The 24,007-nt window shown below is 63.3% G+C and overlaps 1 protein-coding gene across 9 annotated transcripts in view; it reads left to right on the forward strand.

Annotated features, from left to right (window-relative positions):
- NFATC1 (nuclear factor of activated T cells 1) overlaps positions 1-24,007 on the forward strand; it is a 105,351-nt gene that overhangs the window by 53,771 nt on the left and 27,573 nt on the right. For 2 of the 9 annotated variants that reach the window (XM_043559125.1, XM_043559131.1), the window contains exons 7-9: positions 3,708-3,763; positions 7,760-7,892; positions 20,465-20,847. In XM_043559125.1, coding sequence (XP_043415060.1) covers positions 3,708-3,763; positions 7,760-7,892; positions 20,465-20,847 — 572 coding nt within the window. Of the gene's footprint in view, positions 1-3,707; positions 3,764-7,759; positions 10,058-20,464; positions 21,155-24,007 lie in introns of those variants that run through there. The other 7 variants (XM_043559124.1, XR_006294030.1, XM_043559129.1 and 4 more) reach the window with 7 other exon arrangements.

A 24,007-nucleotide genomic window follows, 5' to 3' on the forward strand; every position in this document is an offset into this window, starting at 1 on the left:
CCACTTAAAGTTCAGTGGCTTTTGGTGTGTTCAGAGCCAGGCAGCCATCCTGCTAATTCCAGAAATTCCCCAAAGAGACTTTACCTGTTAGCCGTTAACCCCGTTCTCCCCAGCCTGGCCGATTCAGAGCTGACTTCCGTCCCCGTGGCTCTGCCTGCCCCGGACGCCGCCCTGGAAGGACAGGGCCTTGCTGTGCGTAGCTCCTCGCGCCCACAAAGAGCGCGCATCAGGACTCTGTCCCCTTTAAGGCTGGGTGGTTTCCTGTCTTGTGGATGGATGGCGTGCTTAGCTTCCTGCAGCGGCCGGACTCTGGGGTTGTGCCCACCTCTTGGCTCGTGTGCTCCAGTGACTGCCTGTGCACGCGTGGGCCCCCTTCCTGGGGCACGCACCCAGGAATCCCACGTTCGGCCATGTGAGGAAAGCCCAGGCTGAGCCCCAGGCCGATGGGTGATTTCCTTCTCACTCTGGAGTCTTCTGCAGGAAGCAGGCTGGTCGGAGCAGCTCTGGGGGTGCCCCAGGGTGTGAGGCCTGGAGGGGTTTGGGGGGCCTGGGGGGGATGAAGACAAGCTGTGTGGGGACCCTCCCACTGACCGGAACAACCCCGGAGCCCCCCGCCCTGGCCGGCCCCGACTGCTCCGGGGTCAGGGTGCCGTCTCCCCCGTGGCACCCACGGGAGTGCAGAGGGACCTCCTGTTTGCACCCCGCTCGCTGCCTTTCCTGCCAGCCGGCAGCCCGGGGACAGGGCGCTGCGGTGCTGGTCCGCGCCTGTCTGGGCTGAGCCCGCTCCCAGAGCCGGCAGCCAGGCGCGGAGGGGACCGTGTGCGCGGCCAAGGGCCCCAGGGAACGAGGTCCCGCCACTCAGGCGCAGGGTCCTTCCGACGGGGGCTCCGTGCTGTTTCCATTCTGGCCGTCGGCCAACGCTGTGACTCGGTCGAAAGCCAGTCACGGGTGTCTGCGCCTCCTGTGTGCCGGGGACTCGAGTGTGCCTCCGGAAAGCAGCCGCTGCTCCCGCGGAGGCCGGGGACCTCCACGTGTGGCCCCGTCCTCCCCGAGCCGCCCCGGGAGGTGTGTGACTAAGAGCCGTGCTGTGGAAGCCTCGGGGCGGGTGTGGTGGGGAAGCCTTTCTGATGACTCACGAGGCAGGGAGTTCCCTAATGGTTTGGAACATTTTTCCTTCTGGGCTTGCGCACAGTTTCCCCGCTGAGGCCCGCGGAGCTCTTGATAAGGCCGCAGCTCCGAGGCCGTGTGGCGCCCGCCTACCCCGTGCAGGCTGAGGCTGTGCTCAGCCAAGGAGGACGCCCCGAGGCCGGACGGCAGGGCCCCACGCCCCCAGCTCGGCGGGGTGGGGGGGGGGGCACCGGCGATGGGGTCCTGCTGGCACCCTGCCCCCGGGAACCTGTCCGTGATGATCAGCCACGCTGAGTGGCCGCGAAGCTGCCATCCTGATACACAAGCGGACGGCCACTCATTTAGGGCCCTTAGTGGAAACAGAGGGACCACGACGTGCTTGTCCCCATGGGCTGTGATTCAAACAGACACGAAGACTCAGGGAAAACAGGGCCAGAGCCCTGGGCCTTTGAGACCGCTGGTTCCCGCCCTGCGGGGTCTCGAGAAGCCCGGCTTTAACCAGCGTGTCCGGATGGGCCTATACTCTGTTAGTGCGTGACTCTCGGGATCGGTGTCTGGGGAAGCTGACACGCGGCGTGCACGGTGGACCGTGTGGCTCGCCGACCCCGGGCAGCTGCTCTGACGGGGGGACCCTGCCCCTAGGCCCAGGAGGGGCTGGAGGGGCCGGAGGAGGCCTCTGCTGGAGCGCTTTCTTGGCCGGCGGGCCCCACAGAGCCTTCCGTCGGTTTCCTTATTCGGATGAGCCTGCAAGGTGTTCACAGGGAGGCCGAGTCTGGTCTGACCCCTCAGGGAGGACAGATGGGGTGCTCGGCCCCCTTGTTGCCGTGTCCCTGGCCCCTCATGGGCCTCGACCTCCCTCTTGCCCCCTGTGTGCTCTCTGCGCCTCGACAGGAGGCCTGGCCACACTCGAGAATTCCTCAGGGAAACTCGAGCCATGGTTACCACCAACGGGCAGAGACTGGGCAGTGGCCAGGTTTGTCCCCGCTTGTGACTTCCACAGCTGCGTCCCTCTGAAGTTGTTTTAAGAGGCACAGGAACATAGGAGCTGCGCTTACAGGAAGAGTAATTTTGATTACCTTAAGCAAGCAGCGGGTGGGGACCCTGCCCACGGGGCCAAGGCCCGTCTGGCCTGCACGGCCCGGACGAGCCTGCCCCGTCCCCGAGCTCGGCCCCTGGAGCCGCATCCCTGGCTCACACAGCTCGGGACCTTCCGCCAGCTCAGGGACCGGGGTTCACAGAGATGCTTCCGCACCCGCGCCCTGGGCTCACGGGGCTCCAGAAAGTTAGCTGCTTTGTGGGTCTTGATGCCTTAAGAACAGCAGAGTGTATTTTTAGTTTCCTGTTATGTTTTTCTGGAGGAGACGTGGATGCTGCTCCCTTGGGCCGCTGGTCTGCATTTTATCACCGAGTGGGTTCATCTGGTGGGTAATTTGTGCTGGGACTTCAGGCGTCCCGAGAGGCTGGTGTGGTCCTGGCACACAGACGCTGCTCCGGGCTCTGTGTGACTCACATTTCCTCCCTCTGTCTCCACCCTCCACCCCTGCCCGCCCGCACTGTGAGGCAGAAAAAGGAGATTTTGTCTACTTTATTTATAATTTCTGAATTGTAACACACGTACATCTCTTCTTCGAAACCAGAATGGGAGCGGGAACTGTGGCTGGCTGTAACTGTTTGGGGACAGACTTCACAGGAGATGGGGAGGAGGGAGGTCTCAGCAGGAGACGGACAGCTGTTAATCCCAAGTAACCACCCCGCCGGGCCCCGTCGCGCTGGCCAGCCATCGAGGGGCTTCCAGAGGCCAAGAGCTCGGTTTGCAGTCGTTGTTGCCAGTGGGCTTCTCGAAGCCCCCTCCCTCCAGGCCCGGCCCACGGGACGTTGAGCCCTTTCAAGGCCCATCGGGAGCCTTTCTACCTTTTTTTTAAAACACGCAAGCGGCCGTTGGGGCAAGGTTAGAAATACCACGCTCTGCGTTTCTGTATCCCGACGTGGCGAGAAGCGGTCACAGAAAGGATTCTCTCGCTCGGCCAGCAGCTACTCTGAGCAGAGGCGGGATCGTGGCTCCCGGGCCCCGACTCGTTACTCAGATAACTCTGCTCCCAGAACGCACGCGGTAACCGGGTCTATGCCTCCCGCCGGTGCACCTGGAGCTGGAGCCGGCGGGTCTGAGAGCCAGGACACCGCCCGGGTCCAGGTCCGGAGACCACGCGCCGTTTACCGGGTCACCGGCACGTCTCCTGTGTTCACGAGCCCTCCCGTGGGTGCCGTGGGGCCAGGGCGGCGAGCCTGTGGATGCGGGCAGGGTGGGTTTCGGGACGCTCGCTGCCCGGGGCTCCCTCCCACGGAGCCCGGGGTCTTCGGGCTCCACAAGGCTCCTTGCCCCCGCGTGTGGGCCTAGCGCGTCCTCTCCGGTGGCAACGCTCACACGACGTTTTGCTCTCGCGCATTAGCAGCCAGCACGGTGCGAGTGGACGGGGCTGTGGTCTCCGGGGTGGCCCGCGCCTGGTCGAGGCAAGGGGATTGGGGTGGTGTGCTGGACCGGGCACGCGGATAACAGCCTTCGTTCTGCCCTTCTCTTCCAGACGGTCACCACATCTGGGAGGCTGAGGCAAAGACGGACAGAGGCCTGTGCAAGCCGGTGAGTAGGGCTTCCCGCGACACGAGCCGCTGGAAACACCGGGGTCAGGGCGCAGCACGCGCCAATAGCGTGAAGGGCTTCCTGACACCAGTGGTCTTAGGACCCAGACCAGCCTGGGGCGGCACAGCGGGTGACCCGTAGGAGGGGACCCCGCACAGGGGAGCCTGGGACCCTCCTGCGCGGTAACTGTTCCCGGTCATGTGGCGAGCACCGTGGGCACAGGGCCTTCGCCACCCTCCTTGTCGTCGTCGCCAGGGGCCCGCACACAGCGCCGCCGCCGTCCGCCAGGAAGACCGGCTGTTCTGAGCCGCTGAGCGGGCGTCACACCTGCCCGGGCTCGCCGGGACGCGCGAGGCTCCAGCAGCATCCTTGGCACGATCTCGTCTCCCGCCACTCGGTAGACTCTTGTTCTGAACGTGAACTGGCTGGATGTGAAGGCGGGTCTCTGTGCTGCTGATTCCGTTTTGCCAGTTAGCTGGTGCGCTTGCGGGCGCCGGCAGGTGGCGGGGCAGGTGCCCGGGCCTCGCTGGTGCCGCCGAGAGGATCCCGGGCCGCAGACGCCCGGCACACCCACACCCACCTTTCTTGGCCTCCTTGGCTCTTCTGTTCGCACGTGTCGGTGCCCACATGGTTGTTTACGGGGGACGTTTTCTGTCTGGGATCACGGAGCGGGTCCAGCTTTCTTACGGCTCGCATTAGCGCGGCCCGTCTTGTCCGTCCCCGAACCTTCGTCCGTGCCTTTGTGTTTAAAGTGGTTTCTTACAGACCGCAGGTAGCTGGGTCTTTCTTTCTGTCCACTCGGACAGCCTGCTAATTGGCGTATCTAGGGCGTGAGTGTTCCGAATGATTGCGGACGCGGTGGGATTAACATCTGCCACGGAGTGCGTGTGCGCACGTGCGTGTGTGTGTGTTCTCTGTGATCCTAGAAGAGCAACAGTCTTCAGGCTGACGAAAAACACACTGTGGCCGCAGGTGACTGTCTGAAAAAATTCAGAGTTCTTCCAAGCTCAGTAGCTCTTCCCCTGGCCACGGGCACAGGTGTGTGGGCACAGGTGCCACGGGCACAGGCGCGTGGCCCTTCTTCTGACAGTGGGGGGACGTGGGGCGTCCACCTGTTCAGAAATCGTGTTCAGGACAGTAACTTGCTGCTGTCTTTGGGCTCCCGGGGGCCCTGGCTGTTGGAGCCAGGGGACGGGGAGCCTTGGGTGGAGGGGTTTGCCGAAGCCATCAGGTAACCCATCTCTGCCCTGCTGCTGGTAGGACCTGAGTCACTACTGGAGATGCCTGTCCGCCGCGGAGGTGGCTCCTTGACGGCGGCTTGGTTACCGCAGGCCCGGCCCTGGGTGGCTCTCTCGGGACGAAGCATCTTTTCTTGAGACTTAAGCTTCCTTTCCCAAAGCTCTGATCCGTTTACCAGAAGCCTGTCCAAGTGGTGTCACGTGGAAAAGATTCCTCCCTGGTCCCAGGGAAACTTGTGCTCAGGACCTGGCTCCCCTTCCGTGCCGTCTGGGCCCGGTCCCGCACTCAGGACCGCACACAACACGCACACGCACGCGCACGGGCTCTTTCTGGCCCCGGGGCACTTCTTGCTGCCTGAGGAGCCCTGAGCAAGCGCCGTGGGCTCCGGGCGGCTGGGCTTCCAGAAGGGGGTCCCCCGGTGCAGCAGGCCCAGCAGCTGAAGTCCGCTCCAGACCACCACGGGCCTCGTGCGCACCTCCCCTGAGCAGGAAGAAGAGACCCGCAGAAATCCTGCAGCTTTCTCTGTCGGGGTCTTTCCTGCCAAGTTTGTGGGAGGTTTCGTGTCACTGGGCTTTCTTTTGCACTTTGAACGGTTGCGTGTTTTAAAGGGAGCTGAGCCGTTAACAGCTGTGCGTTTCAAAAGAAACGTAACAGTACGTGCGAATGATGACGTGCTTTATCTCTTAGCTGAGGTTTAATTTTACGTATTATTGTTAATGACAAAAGGGTATTTATTCATTGCGGAAATTTGGAAAATACAAAAACCGAAAAAGAGAACAGAAGCGCCTTGTGTAATGTTGCCGCTGCTGACGTGTGGGCGTATGTCCTGCCAGGCTGTTCCTGGTGTGCGTGTGCGTGTATTCACACACGCGTGCCGTGGCTGTCCTATCGAATGTGCCTTCTGCACGAAGCGGGATTATGCTGCACACGCAGTTTATACGCTAGCAGGAGCCCTCAGCGGGGTTTCTTGTTCCGTGGGGTTCTGCGTGCCACCTGTGATGCCTGGTGTTTCCGTGGTGACACGTGTCCTGTGGCTGCATATTCCCCCTTCGCCGTGCTCCCGGGAGGACGGTGTCGTGCACGTCCTGTTCAGAGAGGTGAAGCGTATCAGCCTGTGCCCGCATCGGAACGCGACCCCCGGTCGCCTACAGCTTACAAAAACCAAACCCGCAAAGCCCAACTGCTGACGAGGGCCTCCCTGCCTGGCACGCCCGCCCCTGCCCCACGTGACCCGTCACGGAGACTCCCGCTGACGCCTCTTTGTCGTCGTCTCCTAAACCTCTTCCTTGCTTGTCTTCTCTTCCGTGGACGCTAGACTCCACCGTTTCCTCCACAGTGGCTCGCCCCCGGTGGGCGCCAGCTGTGTGCGGAGGCCGGGTGGGAACCCAGACCTGTGCTCCCGAGCCAGGCTCCCGACCACGGGCCGCACCGCCGCCCGAGCCACCTCCTGGCCAAGACGCGGCACTGACATCCCTGTAACTGCAGGGCAGCCACCCTGCGCAACACCTGTCCTCGGCACCATCGGCCGCACGTGCGCAGGGTCACGTCTGCAAGGGGCCAGACGCTCGGGCTACTTGTTGCTTCTTCCAAACGGGATGCAGTTATTGAGACGACAAAACCACGTAGCCTGGCGGGAGCGTGGTCCCAGGGGAGGGGCCCAGAGCAGCTCTCAGCAGCAGGCTTCTTTGCCTCGGTTTCTTTATCTGTAACAGGAACAGGTCGGGCCCAAAGTTCTGTTCGGTTTCCTGTTTTAATATTCATACGATTCCATTACTAACCTGATTCAATCAATTTTGCTATTAAGCTGGGTAACAAAACCTGACACGATGGATTTTTCTTATACGTTTTCTTTGCTTGTGAACTTAAATCATTTGACAAAAGCAATCAATCGAAGAAACATTTTGGGTGTGAGATCCTGTCCCTCCCGTGAAATCAGGTACAGCGTGAGCCCCCGTGAGGACGTCGGCACTTTGGTGCACTGCACGCTGTCGGCTGGGGCTCAGGCCCCCTGACCGCCAGCCCGCGTCTCCCACAATGCCGTGCTGCCTCACGTGCCTTGTTTTATACCCGCACTTGAAGGAGCGTAATTTTTGTGAAAATGTGGTCAGTTCGTATTTTAAGCCACGGGAAGGTACCAGTGCCCCCCACAGCCCCCATCCCGATCTGTGCTTTCTTTCTAACCGTCCACACGCCCCTCAACCTGCTAGGGTCGAGCTCACCTGTTTGAGGGAGTCTGGGAGGCCATGACGGGCTTCGAGCCTTCGTCAGAGAACCTGCCCCCAGACACGTGTCTCCAGGAAGCCGGTCTCCTGGGTCTTCAGTGTGTTGCCTGAACAGGGGCTCACAGCTCCATCCGTGGGCCAAGCGTGGAACTTTTCTCTAGTTTCCAAAGGCCACTGACCCCTTGGGTTAGGGCAGGCAGATGCATCCGGGTGTTCCAAAGACCGAGTAGCTCCTCTCTCAGATTAGCACCAGCGGCTCGTCTCTGGGGCTGAGTCGGTGGATCTTAGCTGAAGCCCCCCGCCTGCCTCCCCCCACACGCTCCGCAACCACGGGCTGCCCGGGTGTGGCTGGCAGGTTCGATCCACCCAGACGTGCGCCCGCGCCCCAGGCAGACTCTCTGTGGGCAGCTTCTTCCAAGCAGCCCGCATGGTCGGGAGCTGCTCGCCGTGGCCCCCGCGCGGGCTGTTTACTGCAGGGTGCTTCGTGTTTGTGAGATGCTCACCGTCTCCCTCCTCTCTGCCGTTTGCTCGCCAGAATTCGTTGGTGGTCGAGATACCGCCATTCCGCAATCCGAGAATAACGAGCCCCGTCCAAGTCAGTTTCTACGTCTGCAACGGGAAGAGGAAGAGGAGCCAGTATCAGCACTTGACCTACCTTCCTGCGAACGGTAACGCTGTCTTTCTAACCTTAAGCGCTGACAATGAGCCCGCAGGGTGCTTTTCCTAAGAGACGCATAGATGCCAGGATGCTGTCGGGGTGAAGCGGTGTATGCGGAAGCTGCGTTATTGTCCTGTTGACAGGAACGCGTCCTTGAGTCCTAAAAAAAAAAAAAAAGTGAAGCTTTCAGTGTATTTTCCTTTATTACTGCTGTGGGTGGGGGCTGCATATTGGGATAATGACGGGTCATTTTTGCTGGCCGCTTGCAAATAGAGAATGGCCCGAGGGGAGAAAAAGTGCAGCCCTTTTGCGCCCAAAGGCTGAGGTGGTCTAGGTGTGTGTTTAAGTCCTGTCGGTGTGTAAGGTGGAAAACCAAATAGTTATCATTATTTGGTAGGTGCCTTTAGAAGTAAACCTGTGGCATTGAGCCTAAAGGCTGGTGCCTGATGTGGTCATTGACTAACATTAACGATTTCTGTGCTCGGGCTGAAACCCCCACGTCACATCTTTGGTCGAATAATTGCACCTTCCTGTGACTGTGAGGCTTTCAGGCCCAAGTACCTGTCACTCAACCAAAAACCACCCTCGTTGAGGTTGCGTGTTTACGCATTCTGAGGATACAGCCTTAGGACTTAGAAGACAGTTCACCTTTTCAGCTTTCTAAGGTGTTTCCTTAAAGAAAATACCAGTGTTTGCTTTTGCCCCCCGAATGTCGTCCTCAGAGCATCGCCTGATGCTCTGAGTGGTCCCAGCTGCGGTCATCCTGGATTTCATTGTGTTCTGTGTTAAGGTCATCAATGGCGGCAATCTTCTTGTATGGTAGCTTCTATTCTAAAAGCTTAGGAGATTCGTGTGATTTAAGAGGGAAGTTATACCCTAAAAACTATTGAAAAAGCAGCCACGTTGCTATCTTGGTGAAGTCAAGATTCTCTGAAGGTTTTCGTTTTCTCTGACTGTAACACATAATACCGAGTAGATGATAGAAAGCCCTAGAATATCCGTGTTGATATCAAACCGTTAGAATTAACCGCTTTGGGGGCAAACGTTAGCCGTGCCTTTCAGGATTTGAATGATACGATCTTGTTGCGAAATTACGTCATGAGACTGCACACAACATAGCACCGTGTGCCCGTGAGCCGCTCACGCCAGGCCGGTCTGGTCTGTTCTCTTGTCTGCGACCCCGTCCTGGGTTATGCGGTCTGCTTCGTGCAACTCGGTGAATCCTATCTGTTCTTGGAATAAGGTGCAATATATCCTACAAAAGAAAATGTTTAGTCGTTTTGTGAAAATGTAATGATTGTATGCTAATTAAACTTCAGGCGTGGTTGACCAAAAGTTGAACGTTTCAAAGAAAACCAGGCCTTTTAAGAAAAATTGCTTTTTAAAGCGGTTTAGAAAATCTCTAACGTTAGTGTTTCCTGCAGTCCCTGCTCCAAGTTCACGGTGCCCCGAGCAGTGTCAGGGGTGGAGGGGCCCCCGCCTGTGACCTGCACATCTCTCCTACGGGGGGCACACTGAGCCCCCAGGGACATGTTACTAAGACAATGGGGTGCAGAGGGCAGTGTGTGGGCCATCCTGTCTCCCCGCCCTGCAGCGGGAATCACATCCTACAGCCTTATCCCACGGGGTCCTGACTGCGCTCCACCCCAGTGCCCCGGCGCCCCTCTCTCCACCTGCCCCAGAGACCTCGCCGCCCACCTCCCCACCCCCTCCATCCGCCAGGCGCCCCGCCGCCACGTGCCAGGCACCTCACACACGTACTCCGGACTCTGTTCCACTTGGACCTTCTCTCTGTAGCCGGTGCTCCGCCCCAGACATCGTCTGTCCCCTGACGCAGGGGCCAGTGACTGTGGGCTGGACGTACCTGCCATTCTGCTGGCCTGTCTGCCTCTCTCAGGCCTCAGTGACCCTCCACGCTTCTCTCCTTGAAATTTGCTTCCAGCCCCTCGGAGCCTGAGGCATCCTCGCTGCCGGCCCCTGGGAGCACCCGGCCCTGCCCCGGCTTCCTGGGGCGGCAGGCGTCTGCTGCCCTGTGGGGTTGGGACGAGGCCACGCGCCGCTAGGCTGTAAGCTCCCTGGAGCAGGACCCTCGGCTGGGATCTGACCTCGTGGCTGAATCTCGGGGTCTACCCTTACGTGGCTTTAAGAATAAATAAGTGAACAAATGAAAAACTAGAACCCGTGTGTCTGGTTTTCGGTTTGGTGTTTCTCCTGCCGTGCACTCCCCAGGCTCGCCCGGCCGTGAGCAGGACGCACAGACCCACACTCGGCACCTAGACAGCGCCCCCCACCCTGTCCCCCTGGGCTGAGTCTCCCACCTCACGGACCGCGACTGTCGACTCTGAGCCCAAAGATACGTGCTGTTGCTGTGTCGACGAAAGCTTGGTAGCGGACGGGGCGTGCCGCACGGACTAGAAGACATCGGCCTGTTTGGGGCGGGCTCCCGTCTGAGGGCAAGCACAGCGGGGCCCTGGCTTCTGTGTATTCCGACGGCAGGTTCTTTCCAAGGTTATTAAATGTGCTGTTGAAACGGGCAAGGCTTTGGAAGTAAGTCCTCTTAAACTCTACCCGAAAAACTCATTTTCGTGTTCAAATGTGTAAAATCAAGTGCCACTCTAGGGTTTCCATCAAAATTAGCCGTGGGTACAGGTGATGGTGTGGCCTCTGTTGTCCTCATGGTGGGCTCTCAGACATGCGACCCCAAGGAACAGTGCCCCCGGGAGGCCACCCTCATGCAGAGAGGTGGGGACGCTCACTGCCCCCGTGTGGCCCCTGGCGGTGCAGGTGATGGAAGTGAGGGGGTCAGAGCATTTGTTGCTCGGGGACGCGTACTCTGGTCACCTTCCCCGCTGCTGGGCTCAGCTCGCCGGTGACCTTCTGACAGCTGGACGGCAAGCGAGTTGACCGCGGCTCCCTGGGATGACGCCCTCCTCTCTTTCCATCTGCACCACACGCGTCTGCGGGGCCTCCGGTCTCAGGGTCATTCCCAGCGGTCGGCCTGGAAGAGGCCATGAGGCATCACACGCAGGGCCTGCCGGGCTGCGATGGAGCGCGGGCCCCTCTCTGGGGGTTGGCCGTGGGTGTGACGGGGGGTGGGGGTGGGGGACGGAGTGCGCACCTGCCGCTCGTGCCCCGGGGCAGCACCTGAAGGCAGCCGTGAGAACATCCTGTGCGATCCTGGAAGACGCCGCAGAGGACACGGAGCCAGAGAGGTTTTCTCGTTCCTTGTGTGTCACCGTTCCTGTTAACTGTGCCTCCCGCAGCCCCTGCAAGGAGCGCGCCAGGCCCCTGGCTGGGCTGTGCGGGCCGTCAGTGCCCTGGTGCCCGCCTCGGGGCGGACTCTGCCGGGAGCGGGGGCACCTCTCACCGTTGGGCCAGCTCGTGTTAGGTGTGGAGAAGGACTTGACCCGTGGGCAGCGGCTCCTGAGATGGAGGGGAAGAAGAGTGTCCACGTCAGCGGTGACTCTGTGGGCTCATGTGCCCAACGGCTGCCCCAGTGCCTGGGACAGGCAGGGAGGGGGCAGGAGCTCAGGCAATAAGCATTTCTGCTTATGGCCTCAAACTTACGTACCAAGGTCAGTCTGTGTTTAAGATGAGAAAATAAACGGTGACAAATTATCGAGTCTCGGAGAGTGCGTCTTTGTGTCTGAGATGTTTGTAGTTGGTTTCCCAGAAGGTGCCTATGATGGCTCCTGGCCCCTGCTCACTGTCGCTTGTGGCTGAGCAGGTAGGGGTCCTGGAGTTCCCCCGGGATCGGTGGGGATGGCTTTGGGGACACACCATTGTTGGAGGTCCCAGGCGGCCAGAGCTCCCTGCCCTGGGCCCTGCCCGTCCACCACCGACAGACAGTAGAAGGTCACGGCCGGGGACCACTTGGCATGGGGCAGCTCCTCTAACAGAGCCCTCTTGGGACCGGGGTAGGGGGAGCTCGGAGCCAGGTGGCGGGGCCGGGGCTCTGTGGGCCCGACGTCAGCAGCTGGAGGAGGAACCACGGGAGGAGCGGGGCTCACCGCTCGCCACGGACCTCGCGGTTACGGTAGTTGGGAGCCCCCACGAGATAGGGAGCGGAAGGACGCTACGCCTCCGCCCTGGCAGGTGCAGACAGGAGTGGATTCTCTGTGTTCCGTTTGCATCGTGTGGTCCGGAAATGAGAGTCCCCAGAGCCGAGGCTGCTGACGGGAGGAGCCGGCCGCGAGCGGCCTGCGGGCCCGAGGGCCAGGGCGGTCTCCCTCCTGTGGCCACCTGCAGACCCAGCTCTCCAGGGGTGGCCCCGTCTGTAGATGGAACCACGGACAGCGGCTTCCAGTCCCGTCAGCCCAGTGGCCTTGTCTTCACAGCAAGCTCTGGGTCTGCCTTTTCCGCTGAGCTTTGGGCCTCGTTGCTTTTCTGAGTCCTTCGCGTTCAAGTTTGGTCCCAAAGTAATTGCCTCCACGAAATCCTAAAGATGCTTGGTAGTGACTCAGCTGGGAGAAGCTTCACGGCCCCTCGGGCCCCTGGGCCCTTGTCGCAGCCCCCAGGGCTGGGTGGGAGGGCACCCTCTGACAGACTCCTCTGGGCCAGGCCTCACCGGGGCACCCACTCCCCACGTCCCCTCGTCCTGTGGGTAACAAGGAGGCGGGCTTGGTCCATGCGGAGCTCGCGGAGGCCGAGTTTCCTAGGGCACTGTGCCCCCCACTTCTTCTGAAGAGGGCTGCGAGGCATAAGCACGTGGTCCTCGACCCCTAGGCCCTGCCGGGCGAGTGTCCCTGCCCCACCGGATAGGAGCTGGGGCGGAGCCCGGCAGGGCAGCCTGCCACCGTCCACAGCGGGGTCCGCCGGGCCGAGACCTCACCCGAGCCCCGTGTGCGTGCGGCCGGAGCTTTGCCTCTCACGGGAGACCTTCGGGGCTCAAACAGAGAAGACTGCCACGTTTCTGACCCACGGGTATGCAGGGTCAGGTTGGCCCAGGTGGCAGAGGGGGTGTCCGTTCTGGGGACTCCTGCCCACCCTGGACTCCCTTCTCAAGGTGAAGCAAAGTCAGTGGTGCCCGTCCCATGACCCCAGGACACCCGGCTTCGGGCCCGCTGTGGTCAGTGGCACAGCTGGTCCCTGTGGACATTGTGGAACGTTCTTCCCGAGTCAGCTGAGCCGTGTGATAACCACACCGCCGAGCGAGCACGTTGGGAGTGGGGCCAGTGCGCGGTACACGGCTGTGAGCACTCTGTGCGGGACACTCTGCCGTCGCTTCTCGTCGGAGCCTCGCACAACCTGCGTGAGGCTGATTTTATTAGGTCCCCGTGTTTACTGGCTCTCCTGCTATTCCAGCCAGAGACCGAGGGACCGGTGTTCTGATTTCTGCTTCCACATCTTCAGCCTGCCATGTAGAGGTGAGGGGAGCTGGCTGTCCAGCGTAGCTGGGTCTTCCTTGCCCGCAGGAGCCAGGCCCTGGATGCCCCGGGTGGGGACCGTCCCCACCAGCCGGCAGGAGCGGGAGAGGGATTCGGGAGCCATCCTCCAGGCTCAGGAAGGCCGGCCTCCTCCTTCCGTGGCGAGATTCGGTTTCCCGTATCACCTTCTGGACGCCGCGTCTACCAGTGCTCGTCCACGTGTCGCTGGCCCTGCCGTTGGGTGTCGGGTTCGGTCGCGAGAGGCCCCCAGGTGTCAGAAGCAGGGCTCAGGCGAAGGAGAAGCGGAGAAGCGTTTCCCTCCCAGGCGCCTGGCACCCCCCAGTCAGATGCCCTGACCACCAGGTCAGACGGCACACGGACCCTGACGTGCTGGCCACAGGGAGAGGATTTGAACTTGCAACAGACCGAGGGGTGGACTGTGGGACGGGGCGCCTGGGTCTGAACGTGTGTGACGGAGCACGAGTCCGGCCTGCTTAGGAAACGGGAGAGCCGCTCCACAGGGCGCGCGTCTGGGGGGACGCTGGGGGCCGGGGAGTGGGGGTGGCTGTGCCCAAGGCTCCTTCACAGAGTCCTTGCTGCCCACAGGGACCCAGCGGAGGGGGCGGGGCGCGGGGCGCCAAACACAGAAGGACCGCGTGCTGCAGATGCGCGTCCTATCCCTGGGAGCCTGGTCCCGCCAGCTGTGGGGGAGGCAGCCCCCCGGGCCCTGCCCAGAATCACAGCCGTGGGTGCAGCTGCTTGGGGGCAGACAGCAGGACCGTGGATCTCATTCCCTCCAAAGGCGGTTTTGGCCATTCCTGGATGAAAATGCTCGGTGCGTCTCGTGGCGTGCGCGGTCCAGTGTGACTGGTCGGCAGCTCCCCACAGGTGGGGACCCAGAGGAGATGGGGGTTGGTGCCCCATACGGGGTTCCGGCCCCGTCTCTCAGCCTCGGTCCCCACCCGCAGGACCGGTGTGACGCCACCGGGTCGGGATGGCCGTTGCTGCCTGGCTCCGTGGAGCGTCCGCAGCCCCGTGAGCCCAGAGAACCCTACGTGGCTGGAAATGTGGGAGGTTTGGCGTAGGTGCTGGTTAAGCTGTGTGGAAAAGACGGGGTGGAGTCCCGAGTTGAAATGCCCTCCGTGTCCATCATCGCGTGGCTCGCGGGTCGGTGTGCGTCAGCTGGCCCGCTGGTCCCCCCGCCCCCGACCAGGCCCCGTTCCCTCTGGGCTCCGGGTGTGGAAATGGTGCGTCCTGCCCCTTGGGGTGGGCCCTTCGGGTGGCTGCGGTTACTACTTTGCCTTTCTCGTTATTTGGAAAAGTCATGCCCTGAAGTTATCACCGTGGGTGTTTATACTGACAGTAAAACTGGGGCTTTAATGTCAGGCAGCGAACAGAAAACAATCTGATCTTTGTTCTCTAGGGTTTAGAACAAAACCCCTTTTGTCCAGAACCGTGCAGGGTACCTGGGGAAGTGATCCAGGCCGACGCAGCTGGGGTCACTTGCACGCGTGCATGTGCAGGGAGAAGGGGGTGGTGGGGGCGGCTCCCTGCACCGTGTGGTGGCTTCGGCATCCGGGGTATCTTGGCACGAGCCGTTGCAGACGAGGAGGTTCTGGGGGCTGGGACTCCGGGCCGGTGGGTCACATCTGGGGAGGGCTGCCCGCAGGTGGCCGGCAGATGTCACCTTCTTGCCGTGTCCCCGCACGGCAGAGGAAGGTCTCTCTCTTGCCTGTAGGATCAGGGCTCCCCGGACTTCATTCAGCCATCGTTGCCCCCTGAAGGGCCGTCTCCAAATACCAGCTGTGGCGAGGCTAGGCCTTCAACCTATGGGTTTGGGGGACACGGTGTGGTTAGTCGCAGTGTCTCTGGCCTATCCGGGGCCAAAGAGCGGGGCCCTGACTGGCGAACCCCCACTTCTCCCAGTGCCAGCAGAGGCAGGGGTTTGCAAACGGGGGGCACGCACCAGTAGCCCCCGCACGCGGACTGCCCGTGTGGCCCCCTTGCCATCTGCTGGGTAGGTGGGACTCTGTCCTGGGGATAGGGAAGCAGGCCCACAGGAGTTATGCAGTTAGCCAGTGACTGTGCAGCCCGTGGGTCACTGCAGGACTCAGGCCCCCCGTCCGTGTGTGCTCCCCGAGGTGCGGGCCTCTCGTCCCCCGCTTCCGTGTGTGCAGCAGGCCGCGCATCTAGGAAGGAATATTTAAAAGGAAAGGCGGCAGATAGGAATTGTGCTTTCTGCTCCCCAGCTTTGGGACTGGAGAGCATTTCACAACTTGTGTCCTGCTTCGTTAATCGGAATCTGAGTTCCGGGGCAGGTGCTGGGGCCACGAGATCGCTGATGTTTGGGGACCCAGGACTCGAAGAACGGCTTTGCTTTCAGGTAGCTGAGGTGCTGATGGGGGGGTGGGGAGTTCCCCCGACGTTTCCATTACAAACGGGAAGCGCCTTTGTCTTCTCAGGCCCCTGAGCTGGAGGGTTGGCCCAAACAGCATCTCGAAATTGAATTGCTCGACTTTGCTCTTCAGCAAGAGGACAGGGTGTGTCTGATCACGGGCAGGACATGGGGAAGACTTGGGACGGCTGGTCTGGTGTGAGAGGGGACCGTGTCCCCCTGTCCGCTTGGGGGAGGCCATCACATGTGTCCGTACTGGCTCACAGGCCTCGGGATGGTCTGAGCATTTTCTGGAGGGAGTCCCGTCACGTTGCTCTGGGCCAGCTGTGAGAGCTGGTCCCGGCCACTGCCGTCTCCATTCAGGAGGGGTCGGGGACTGCCTGGGGGCCAAAGCCCTGACCCTGCTGCTGGGTGCTGCTACATCACCTGCTGAAATTGTCAGTGGCGGCCATTTGGCACCTGCATGGAATCCCTAGGTGAGAGGGAGTGGCTGACCCGAAGGCCTGGCCGTCTCGGGGGAGACCGTGAGCCTGGCTGGGTGTGTGCACTGTGCACTCCGCTCGAGGGGCACGTGGATGGGGTGGATGGGGTGGGATGGGGCGGCCACACCTGGGGACCCACGCGTCCACCCTGGGTCCCACCCTGCGGAGCAAGGCGCACACTCACTGCTTGATCTCCTGTGTGAGACACAACAGCACAGCCCATGTGCGAACCACGTGTGGGCCACGAGGCCTGTGCTTGGATGCCCCAAAGCACCCGAACCTGACGAGCATCAGGGAATCTGCTTGGAGCGATTCGAGGGAGGTGGCCGGCACTGCCTTGAGCCCCGCCTGACCTAACCTGGGGCTCTGAGGAGGGCCCTGCTCTGCCCACAGGAACAGGAAGCCGCTGCTGTGGGGGGGGGGGGGTCGGGCCCATTTGCCAGACATGGGGTTTCTTCGAGCCAGGCCAGGATGTTCTGGAATGGTCTTTGGCCCACAGATGGCCATTGCAGGGGCTGTGGGTGGAGCGGGGTCCTTGCGGAGAGGCATGCCTGCCACACGGCCCAGGAGAGAAGGCGCTGCAGCCTGGGGACCAGAGGTCCTGTTTGGGGGCAAAGCCCCTCCTGAGACAGCCGCCCTTTGCCAGGGCATGGGGTGCCCAGCTTCGGGGGTTGAGGGGACGTCTGCTCTCTCCTCCACAGAACGCGGTCGCTGCGCTCGGGGTGTGAACGCCAGCACGGCCAGGGCGGCACCCCACCTCTTCCATGAGAACAGGCTTTGTGAGCGGCGGCCGCCTTCGAGATTAACACTAATCTCTTGCACGTTTGCTGTAATGAATCTGGATTATAAACTCGCCTCCTGTCCCGGCCCCCCGCCCAGGCCAGCGAGGTGGACGGCGGGAAGGAACCAGACATGGCGTCACACCAAGCGCCAGGTCTGGAAGGAAGCTGCTCTCGGCCGTGGCCGCGGCCCCCCAGCGCTTTCCGCACCGCCCAGGGCCCCGCGCAGGACGCGGCCCCTTTCTTCCCTCGCTAATAGGAAACAGGAGGCGGCGTCTCGCTCTGATTTACAGCAAGGACGCGCGTTTGCTTTGAAATCCAACACAAGAAGTGTGATTTAGACGCCGGATGTTCATGCTCGGAGCCCCTGAAGGTGCCACGGGGACGGCGGGAACCGTGGCTGCCGCGTGGATGTCCCGCGTCCCCGGGCCTGGTTCCCAGAGCACATCCGCCCCTGTGTCGTCGGGCCTGTCCTCCTGTGGCTCCCACCCCCCGGCCCTGAGCCCCGGGGTCTCTCTCTTGGTGGCTCCTCTGTCACCCGTGGTCCCTGGCCTGTGTGGGACCCTCGAGCACAGGGCGGCCACTGTGTCAGTTTATTCCCTGAGGGAGTCTGTCCAGGGGCTTTAGGCAGAGGTCAGGCCCACCTCACGGGGTTGGTGGGGTCTCGGCTGCAAACACAGGAGGGACGTGGGCACCGGGCACCGCAGTACCGAGGAGCCCGTGGGGGCCAGGCCGGCTGGACGGGGTGTGGTCCAGCCCCATGGCGCCGGTCCTGCCATGACTCTCCACTGCCCCCCCACACCATTGGACGGTGACCCGTGTCCTGTGGGGCAGGCCCCACGCTGCGAAAGCTTTTCCAGAAGGTCCTGGGGAGCCCAGTGACACGGGAGTTAATGCCGGTGCCACCGGGAGGCCTCAAACAGGTCATAAACAGCATGCACGAGCCAGCAGACCCCAGCTCGCCCCTGCCCGCCGAGGGCGGCTGCCGGGCCTCTGACCAGCCTCCCGGGGTCCCCGGTTCTGGCCGCTCGCACCGAGCCCCATCCCTACGTGGCGGCTGAGTCGCGCTGGCCGGCCTTTCCCGGCAGCTGGTTTGCCTGTGCGGTTCTGAGGCTCAGTGCAGACGGGATAGGAGTTTTTAAAGAGCTCAGGGGACACCTCGCGGGAGAGACGAGTGGGCCCCGTGCCTGGCTGGAAATCCAGTGCAGTGAAGACAGAGTCCCAGTAGGGTTTCATTTAATCCGCCAGACATGTACGTGTTCTCAAGATCAGGAACTTGAAAGCTACCCAGCGAATTCGGAATTTAACCTCCGCCGTTCCGTTCGCCCGCACGTCGCCGCTGGACCGAGTTCCTGGGGCCCCGCCAGAAGGTGAAGGCCTGTCTGTCTCTCTGGGCCTGACTGTCGCCTGGGCCGTTCCGGATTCACAGTGTGCAGGATGCAGGCCGGGGCGGTCCTGCCTGGGAACGCTGTCACCCTGCAGGCCGCGTCCCCTGCCACCTGGCACTTTGGGTGTGACGTGAGCGGGGGCCCAGCACTGTGCCCTGTTAACCGCGGGGCAGCTGGAGGTCCAGCTCCCCACCCCACCTTGGAGAGGCCGCGTCAGGCTGCGCCGCACGGCACAGCCTCTCCCCAGAGGCGGGCTGCCGAGCGAGCCGGAGGCCCCGCGGCTGGGGGCTGGGGGGTGGGGCTCGATGGCAGAAACCCCGGCCACGGCAGCTCCAGAGTCAGTGGTGGCCACTGCCGGGTGGACGGAAGTTAACAGAGAGCCCCCAGGGGCGCAAGGGCTTCTGAGGGGCCACCCGACACGGCCACTGTTCCCACGCACGCGCACGGACGCTGGAGCCTGGGGACGCGCTGCGCCTCAGGTGGGGCCAGCCGGGGGCTCCTGGGCCAGGGGCCCGAGGTCACTGTGGCCCCCGTGAGGAGCAAGGCCCACTCTTCCGCACGCGCACCCAGGCCCTCGCGGGTCCTGGCTCCTCCCAGAGACCCGTGACGGTGGCCCAGAGCACGTGTGATGGACACGTAGCGATGAAACGCCACCCCGAGGACAGCCGCTCTTCCTGGGTCCCTCCTGCGGCCAACTGCGCTCTTCTCTGGACGCCCCCGCGCTGGGACTCGCCCGCAACCAGAGCCCTGCCTCCCGGGTCCCGCGGAAGAGAGTGCGCTCACCCGGCAAGAGTGCAAGAGCGGTGCGCGTGTAGCGGCCCCTGGGGACACGCGGCTGACGCACACCTGCCCGGCGCCCCCACGGTGCCCGGTGTGAACGCCGCCCCTCGCTCCGCTGCTCTCTGTCCGGCCCTCCTGCCCCCAAAGACGCGAAGCAAAAGAGAGCGATCCTGTGGCGAGCCCCGGGAGCCGAGCACCAGGACTTGGCGGCTCTGAGGGGAACTAGACACCCGGGAACCTGCCGGTCACATAGCGCGGGCGCCGCCTTCGAACGGAGATTAGATGGAGCCGGTCACCACCTCAGGGCCGTGCCTCGTAGGCGCTGCTGCGTAAGAAGCGGCCCTGCCGTCCACGGCGGCCGGCAGGTCTCGGGGCGCGGACGTGCTCTAGTGAGGGCCGAGGCCGGGGCCACGCGGCCCACAGGCTGGTTCCCCCAGTGCGGCGGACCCCGCCGCCACGCATCCCTCACGCGTCCGTCTCCTAGGGAGAGAGGGGAGGGTGGGTGGGAGGGTCTCGAGACAGCCCCTCGCCCAGGAGACCTTCGGCTGCGTGGGTGACCGTCGCGGCACCAGGTGCGCCGTGAGCCGGCTTTGGGGAACAGGCGAGGAGGCGGGGCCCTGGGAGCGCGCGGGGGCAGGAGATGCGGCAAGGTGGGAGGACGGAGCGGGTCCCGCGAAAACCCACAGCACACGCGCCCCGTTCTGGAAGCCGGAGCCGCTCGCGCCGTCTGGCCCAGGTCTGGCAGAGAGGACGGGCCGCTGTCCTGCTGTCTGCCTCACGTCACGGCCCTGCTTCCCGGCGCGGGGAGACGGGACGGCCCAGAGCCGCACCCCGGCTGCGTGGCCGGGGTGGCCTGTGGCTCCGAGGCGGCTGCCCCACGGAGCCTCCTGGGTGGGTGCGTTCTCCCCGCACGTCAGAGGCTTCCCCCCGCCGTGTAGTCGCGGACCGTTTCTCTCGGGGTTTCCGGACATCTCCGCGCCACGTCGGTGCGTGTTCGAGTTCACCGAACGTGCAGACGTTTGTCAGATAGGGCGTCGGTAGCAGGAGGAAGGCGGTTGTACATCCAAGTTAAAATTTTCGCTTTGATTGCTACAAATCCGCGGGCCCTTGGGTCCAAAGCTTCTACTGCAGTTTGCAAATGGATTTTTATAGCACATTAGTGCTGGGGGGGATTCCAAGCAAAACAGTGTTCTCAGTATTAGAACCAGCTGCAGCTTTCTGGAGACGGTGACTCACACCCTCCTCTTAATTGGGTGGGAGAACCAGGCGGAGACGCGCGGGGACTCGGGACGCTGTTTATTTTGCGAGGGCGTCCTGGCCACAGCCCGCCCCATCCCCCACCCATCACGGCGTCTGCAGCCCGTGTTCATTCCTCTCCTTTCCTTCTTGCAGCTCCAACCATAAAAACGGAGCCCGCAGACGACCACGAGCCTGCCCTGACCTGTGGGCCAGGGGGCCAGGGCCTGAGCCCGCTCCCGCAGCCGCGCTTCAGCCAGCAGCTCGTGGTGCCACCCGACCCGGGCTCCTGCCTGGTGGCCGGCTTCCCGCCCTGTCCGCAGAGAAGCACCGTGGTGTCGCCGCCACCCGGCACCGGCCAGGAGCTCCACGACCTGTCTTCCGCCGCCTACGGCAAGGGCACGGCCAGCCAGGGCCACGGCCACCTTGGACTTCAGCGGCCGGCCGGAGGGGCGCTCGCCGTTCGGGAGACGCCGAGGCCTGTGGGCGTGCACCCCGGGCCCCCCCAGCAGCCACCCCCCGCCCTGCTGCAACCACAGGTGAGTGCACGGCTGAGCAGCGGCTGTCCCCTGGGCCTCCGGCCAGCTCTCTGTCCTGACAGCCCCTCCTCCTCACCACCGTCCGGTACCCAAGAGCCGACCTGTTTGCAGTCCTGCAGCCCTACCCGCCCATCCGAGATGGGCCGCCAGCAGCACCGACTGCCGAAGGCTCCGAGGAGCGAGTCTGCAGCCCCCCGGCCCCCGCCGCTGCCCGAGGTGCGTGAGGACAGTAGTCATAGTCTGGCTCCCTTTCCCGTAACGGTCAAGCGAGAGCCTCAGGAGCTGGACCAGCTGTACCTGGACGACGGTAAGTGCCCGTGGCCGTAGGTGCGCTCAGCCTGGCGCCGCGTCTGTGAGTGTGACGAGGAGGGGTGTGCGCCTCAGCCACCTGGCGGGGGAGCGCGCCCGGCGCGTGTGTCCGCGCTCCGGGCGCATCCTGCGGCTGGCGCGTTGCCTGCCGCCTGGCTCCGCTCCGTCACCCCGCCCGGATGTCCCCGTGGCACCGGTGGCCGCAGACCCGCAGGCCCAACGCGGCACCAGGCGGAACAAGTTCTGTTCGAAGAGGCTGCCCCGGCACGTGGCTTCGGGTCAAGCTTTCTTGCTTCTTAGCACCTTAAGGGCCTCCCGGGCTGAGTGAACGATGTTTAAACGGCGGCTTAGCTGAAAGTGGTGAATGTTCTGCGGCACACCGCTCCGGTCAGGCGCTCCGGTCAGGCGGAAGGGTGATAAGGAGCCGGGCTGCCCCTGAATGGGGACTCACAGCCCCCCATGTGGGACCCCCCCTCCCCACCCCCCCTCCCCACCCCCCCCCACCCCCCCCCCCCCACCCCCCCACCCCCCCCGCCAAGCACACGGGCTCTCTCACCATCCAGCGTGCCACGTCAGGGTGGTTCGGAAGGGAAGGGCCCTCAGGACACCTGCAGTCAGGCTACGGGGCAGGCAAGTCCACGTGCTAGGGTCTGTCCACACAAGGAGGGCAGAAGACATCCCATTGTTTTTAGCGCAATCGCTCTGCAGAGTTCTCTTTCCTGCAGGACAAGGTGCTGCCTGGCCCAGTGCAGGCAGGTGGCACGCTCGCACTCGGTCACCTGACTGCTGGTGGCTCAGGCACGTGCCCAGCGGCCCCGTGGTCTGCTCAGTACAGCGGGCCCGGTCAGTGCCTCCACAGGCCCTGCGTGGATTGCGAGCGGGTGCCGGGCCCGGTCAGCGGGTCCACGGGCCCTGCGTGGATTGCAAGTGGGTGCCGGGCCCAGTCAGCGGGTCCACGGGCCCTGCGTGGATTGCGAGTGGGTGCCGGGCCCGGTCAGCGGGTCCACGGGTCCACGGTCCCTGTGTGGATTGCGAGCGGGTGCCGGGCCCGGTCAGCGGGTCCACGGTCCCTGCGTGGATTGCAAGCGGGTGCCGGGCCCAGTCAGTGGGTCCACGGGCGCTGCGTGGATTGTGAGCGGGTGCCGGGCCTGGTCAGTGGGTCCAAGGGTCCACGGTCCCTGCGTGGATTGCGAGCGGGTGCCGGGCCCGGTCAGTGGGTCCACGGGCCCTGCGTGGATTGCGAGCGGGTGCCGGGCCCGGTCAGCGGGTCCACGGGTCCACGGTCCCTGCATGGATTGCGAGTGGGTGCCGGGCCCAGTCAGTGGGTCCACGGGCCCTGCGTGGATTGCAAGTGGGTGCCAGGCCCGGTCAGCGGTGCTTCTTGTCTCCTCGGGTAGAAGCTTTACTGGGCCCAGATGCGCACGTCCCCTGCTGCTGGACTCAGGTGGGGCTGAGAGCTCGGGGCAGTGCTGGGCACATGGCCTCCTGCCCCCCCGCCTCCGTGGTCAAGGCCTTGCAGCCTCCTTTAGTCGTCGTCCCTAAAAGTAACAGCCAAATATGGTAACCTCGTCCCTCTTACCACAGCTGTTTCAGTGAATGTCCCATTTTTACCATTCGTATCAAACGGGCTTCCCCGTGGCAGAGCTGCAGGCATCCCGTCGGAAGAACGTTCCCTTCTGACGCTGCTGTTCCAGAAGCGGACGGTGCTTATGGGCCCGTCCCACCTAAGCGGCAGGTGCAGCCTGGCAGGAGGACCCATGAGCCTTCAAGGCAGTGCAACCCCAGCCCCAGCCTCTGAGCACCAGTGGTTGCCCTTGGCTCGGTGACCCAGGGCTTTGCAGACTCCTGTCCGCTGGGGTGACCCGGGGCCTGCCCTCTGTCTGCTGGGGTGACCCGGGGCCTGCCCCGGCTTCTCCATCCCCAACCTGGCTACGAGCTTTCAGGTACTTTTGTTCCATAAACGTTCCACCTTCAATCCTGGAGCCCCCTTGTGGCGTGTGCCTGCTGGCTCCTACGGGCGACCAGGCCCCTCCTCCTTCCCGAGGTGCAGGCCCCGATGAGCTCTCAGGGACACCCCAGAAGCCGGCAGTCCATCCTTCAGAACCGCACTCTGGGTCCACAGCTGCCCTCGGCAACCTCAGGAGTATTATCATCGGCAGGAGGTGGCACCGGGTCCCTGTGGGTACCTGCGCTGCATTCGGTCCCCTGAGGCGCATCAGGCCCGAGGCGGCCAAGCTCCCTGCCTGCTTTCTCAGTGCTCCGTGCGGTCTCGGGAGGTTCTGGCCTGGCCCTGGGGCCGGGAGGGCCCGAGGGTCTTGGCCGAATCTCCAGTGCCTTCGGGAAAGCGCAGAAGACCGGCCGGGCAGGCTCTCCAGTCGGCTTTGCTGCCCGAGTGTCTTGAGGTCAGAGGCGGTCTTGTTAGGGGTGAGGGGGTAGGGGCCACCTGGGAGGTGCGTGTGACGGGGGTGTCCCATGCCCCGTGAGTCCACAGGTGTAGGATCTGTTCTCAAGAGGGCGCCACGGCCCCGGCGAGTCTCTGGGCGCTGCCCAACTAGAGCTCACCTGGGTGGGTGTTGGATTTGGTGGGGAGGGCAGAGCTGATGGGGGGGTCCTCCTCCAGGCCCCTAGTCCCACGGGGCCGCCGGCCGCACACGCGTAGCACTGACTCCCGTCTGCAGGGGCCCAGCCGTCAGCCCGGTGCTCGCTCACGGAGCAGGGCTCTGGGGCCATGTTCTGCAAGGAGCCACCACCTCCTGGCTGGCTCCCAGTCCTGGCCTGACTCCCTCCATGGCGCCTGCCCCACCTTTCCCGCACTACCTGTCACCCACCCACCATCATCAGCTGCTGTACC

Source organism: Prionailurus bengalensis, chromosome D3 (genome assembly GCF_016509475.1).
Source record: "Prionailurus bengalensis isolate Pbe53 chromosome D3, Fcat_Pben_1.1_paternal_pri, whole genome shotgun sequence".
In the NCBI taxonomy this organism is placed as follows: domain Eukaryota; kingdom Metazoa; phylum Chordata; class Mammalia; order Carnivora; family Felidae; genus Prionailurus; species Prionailurus bengalensis.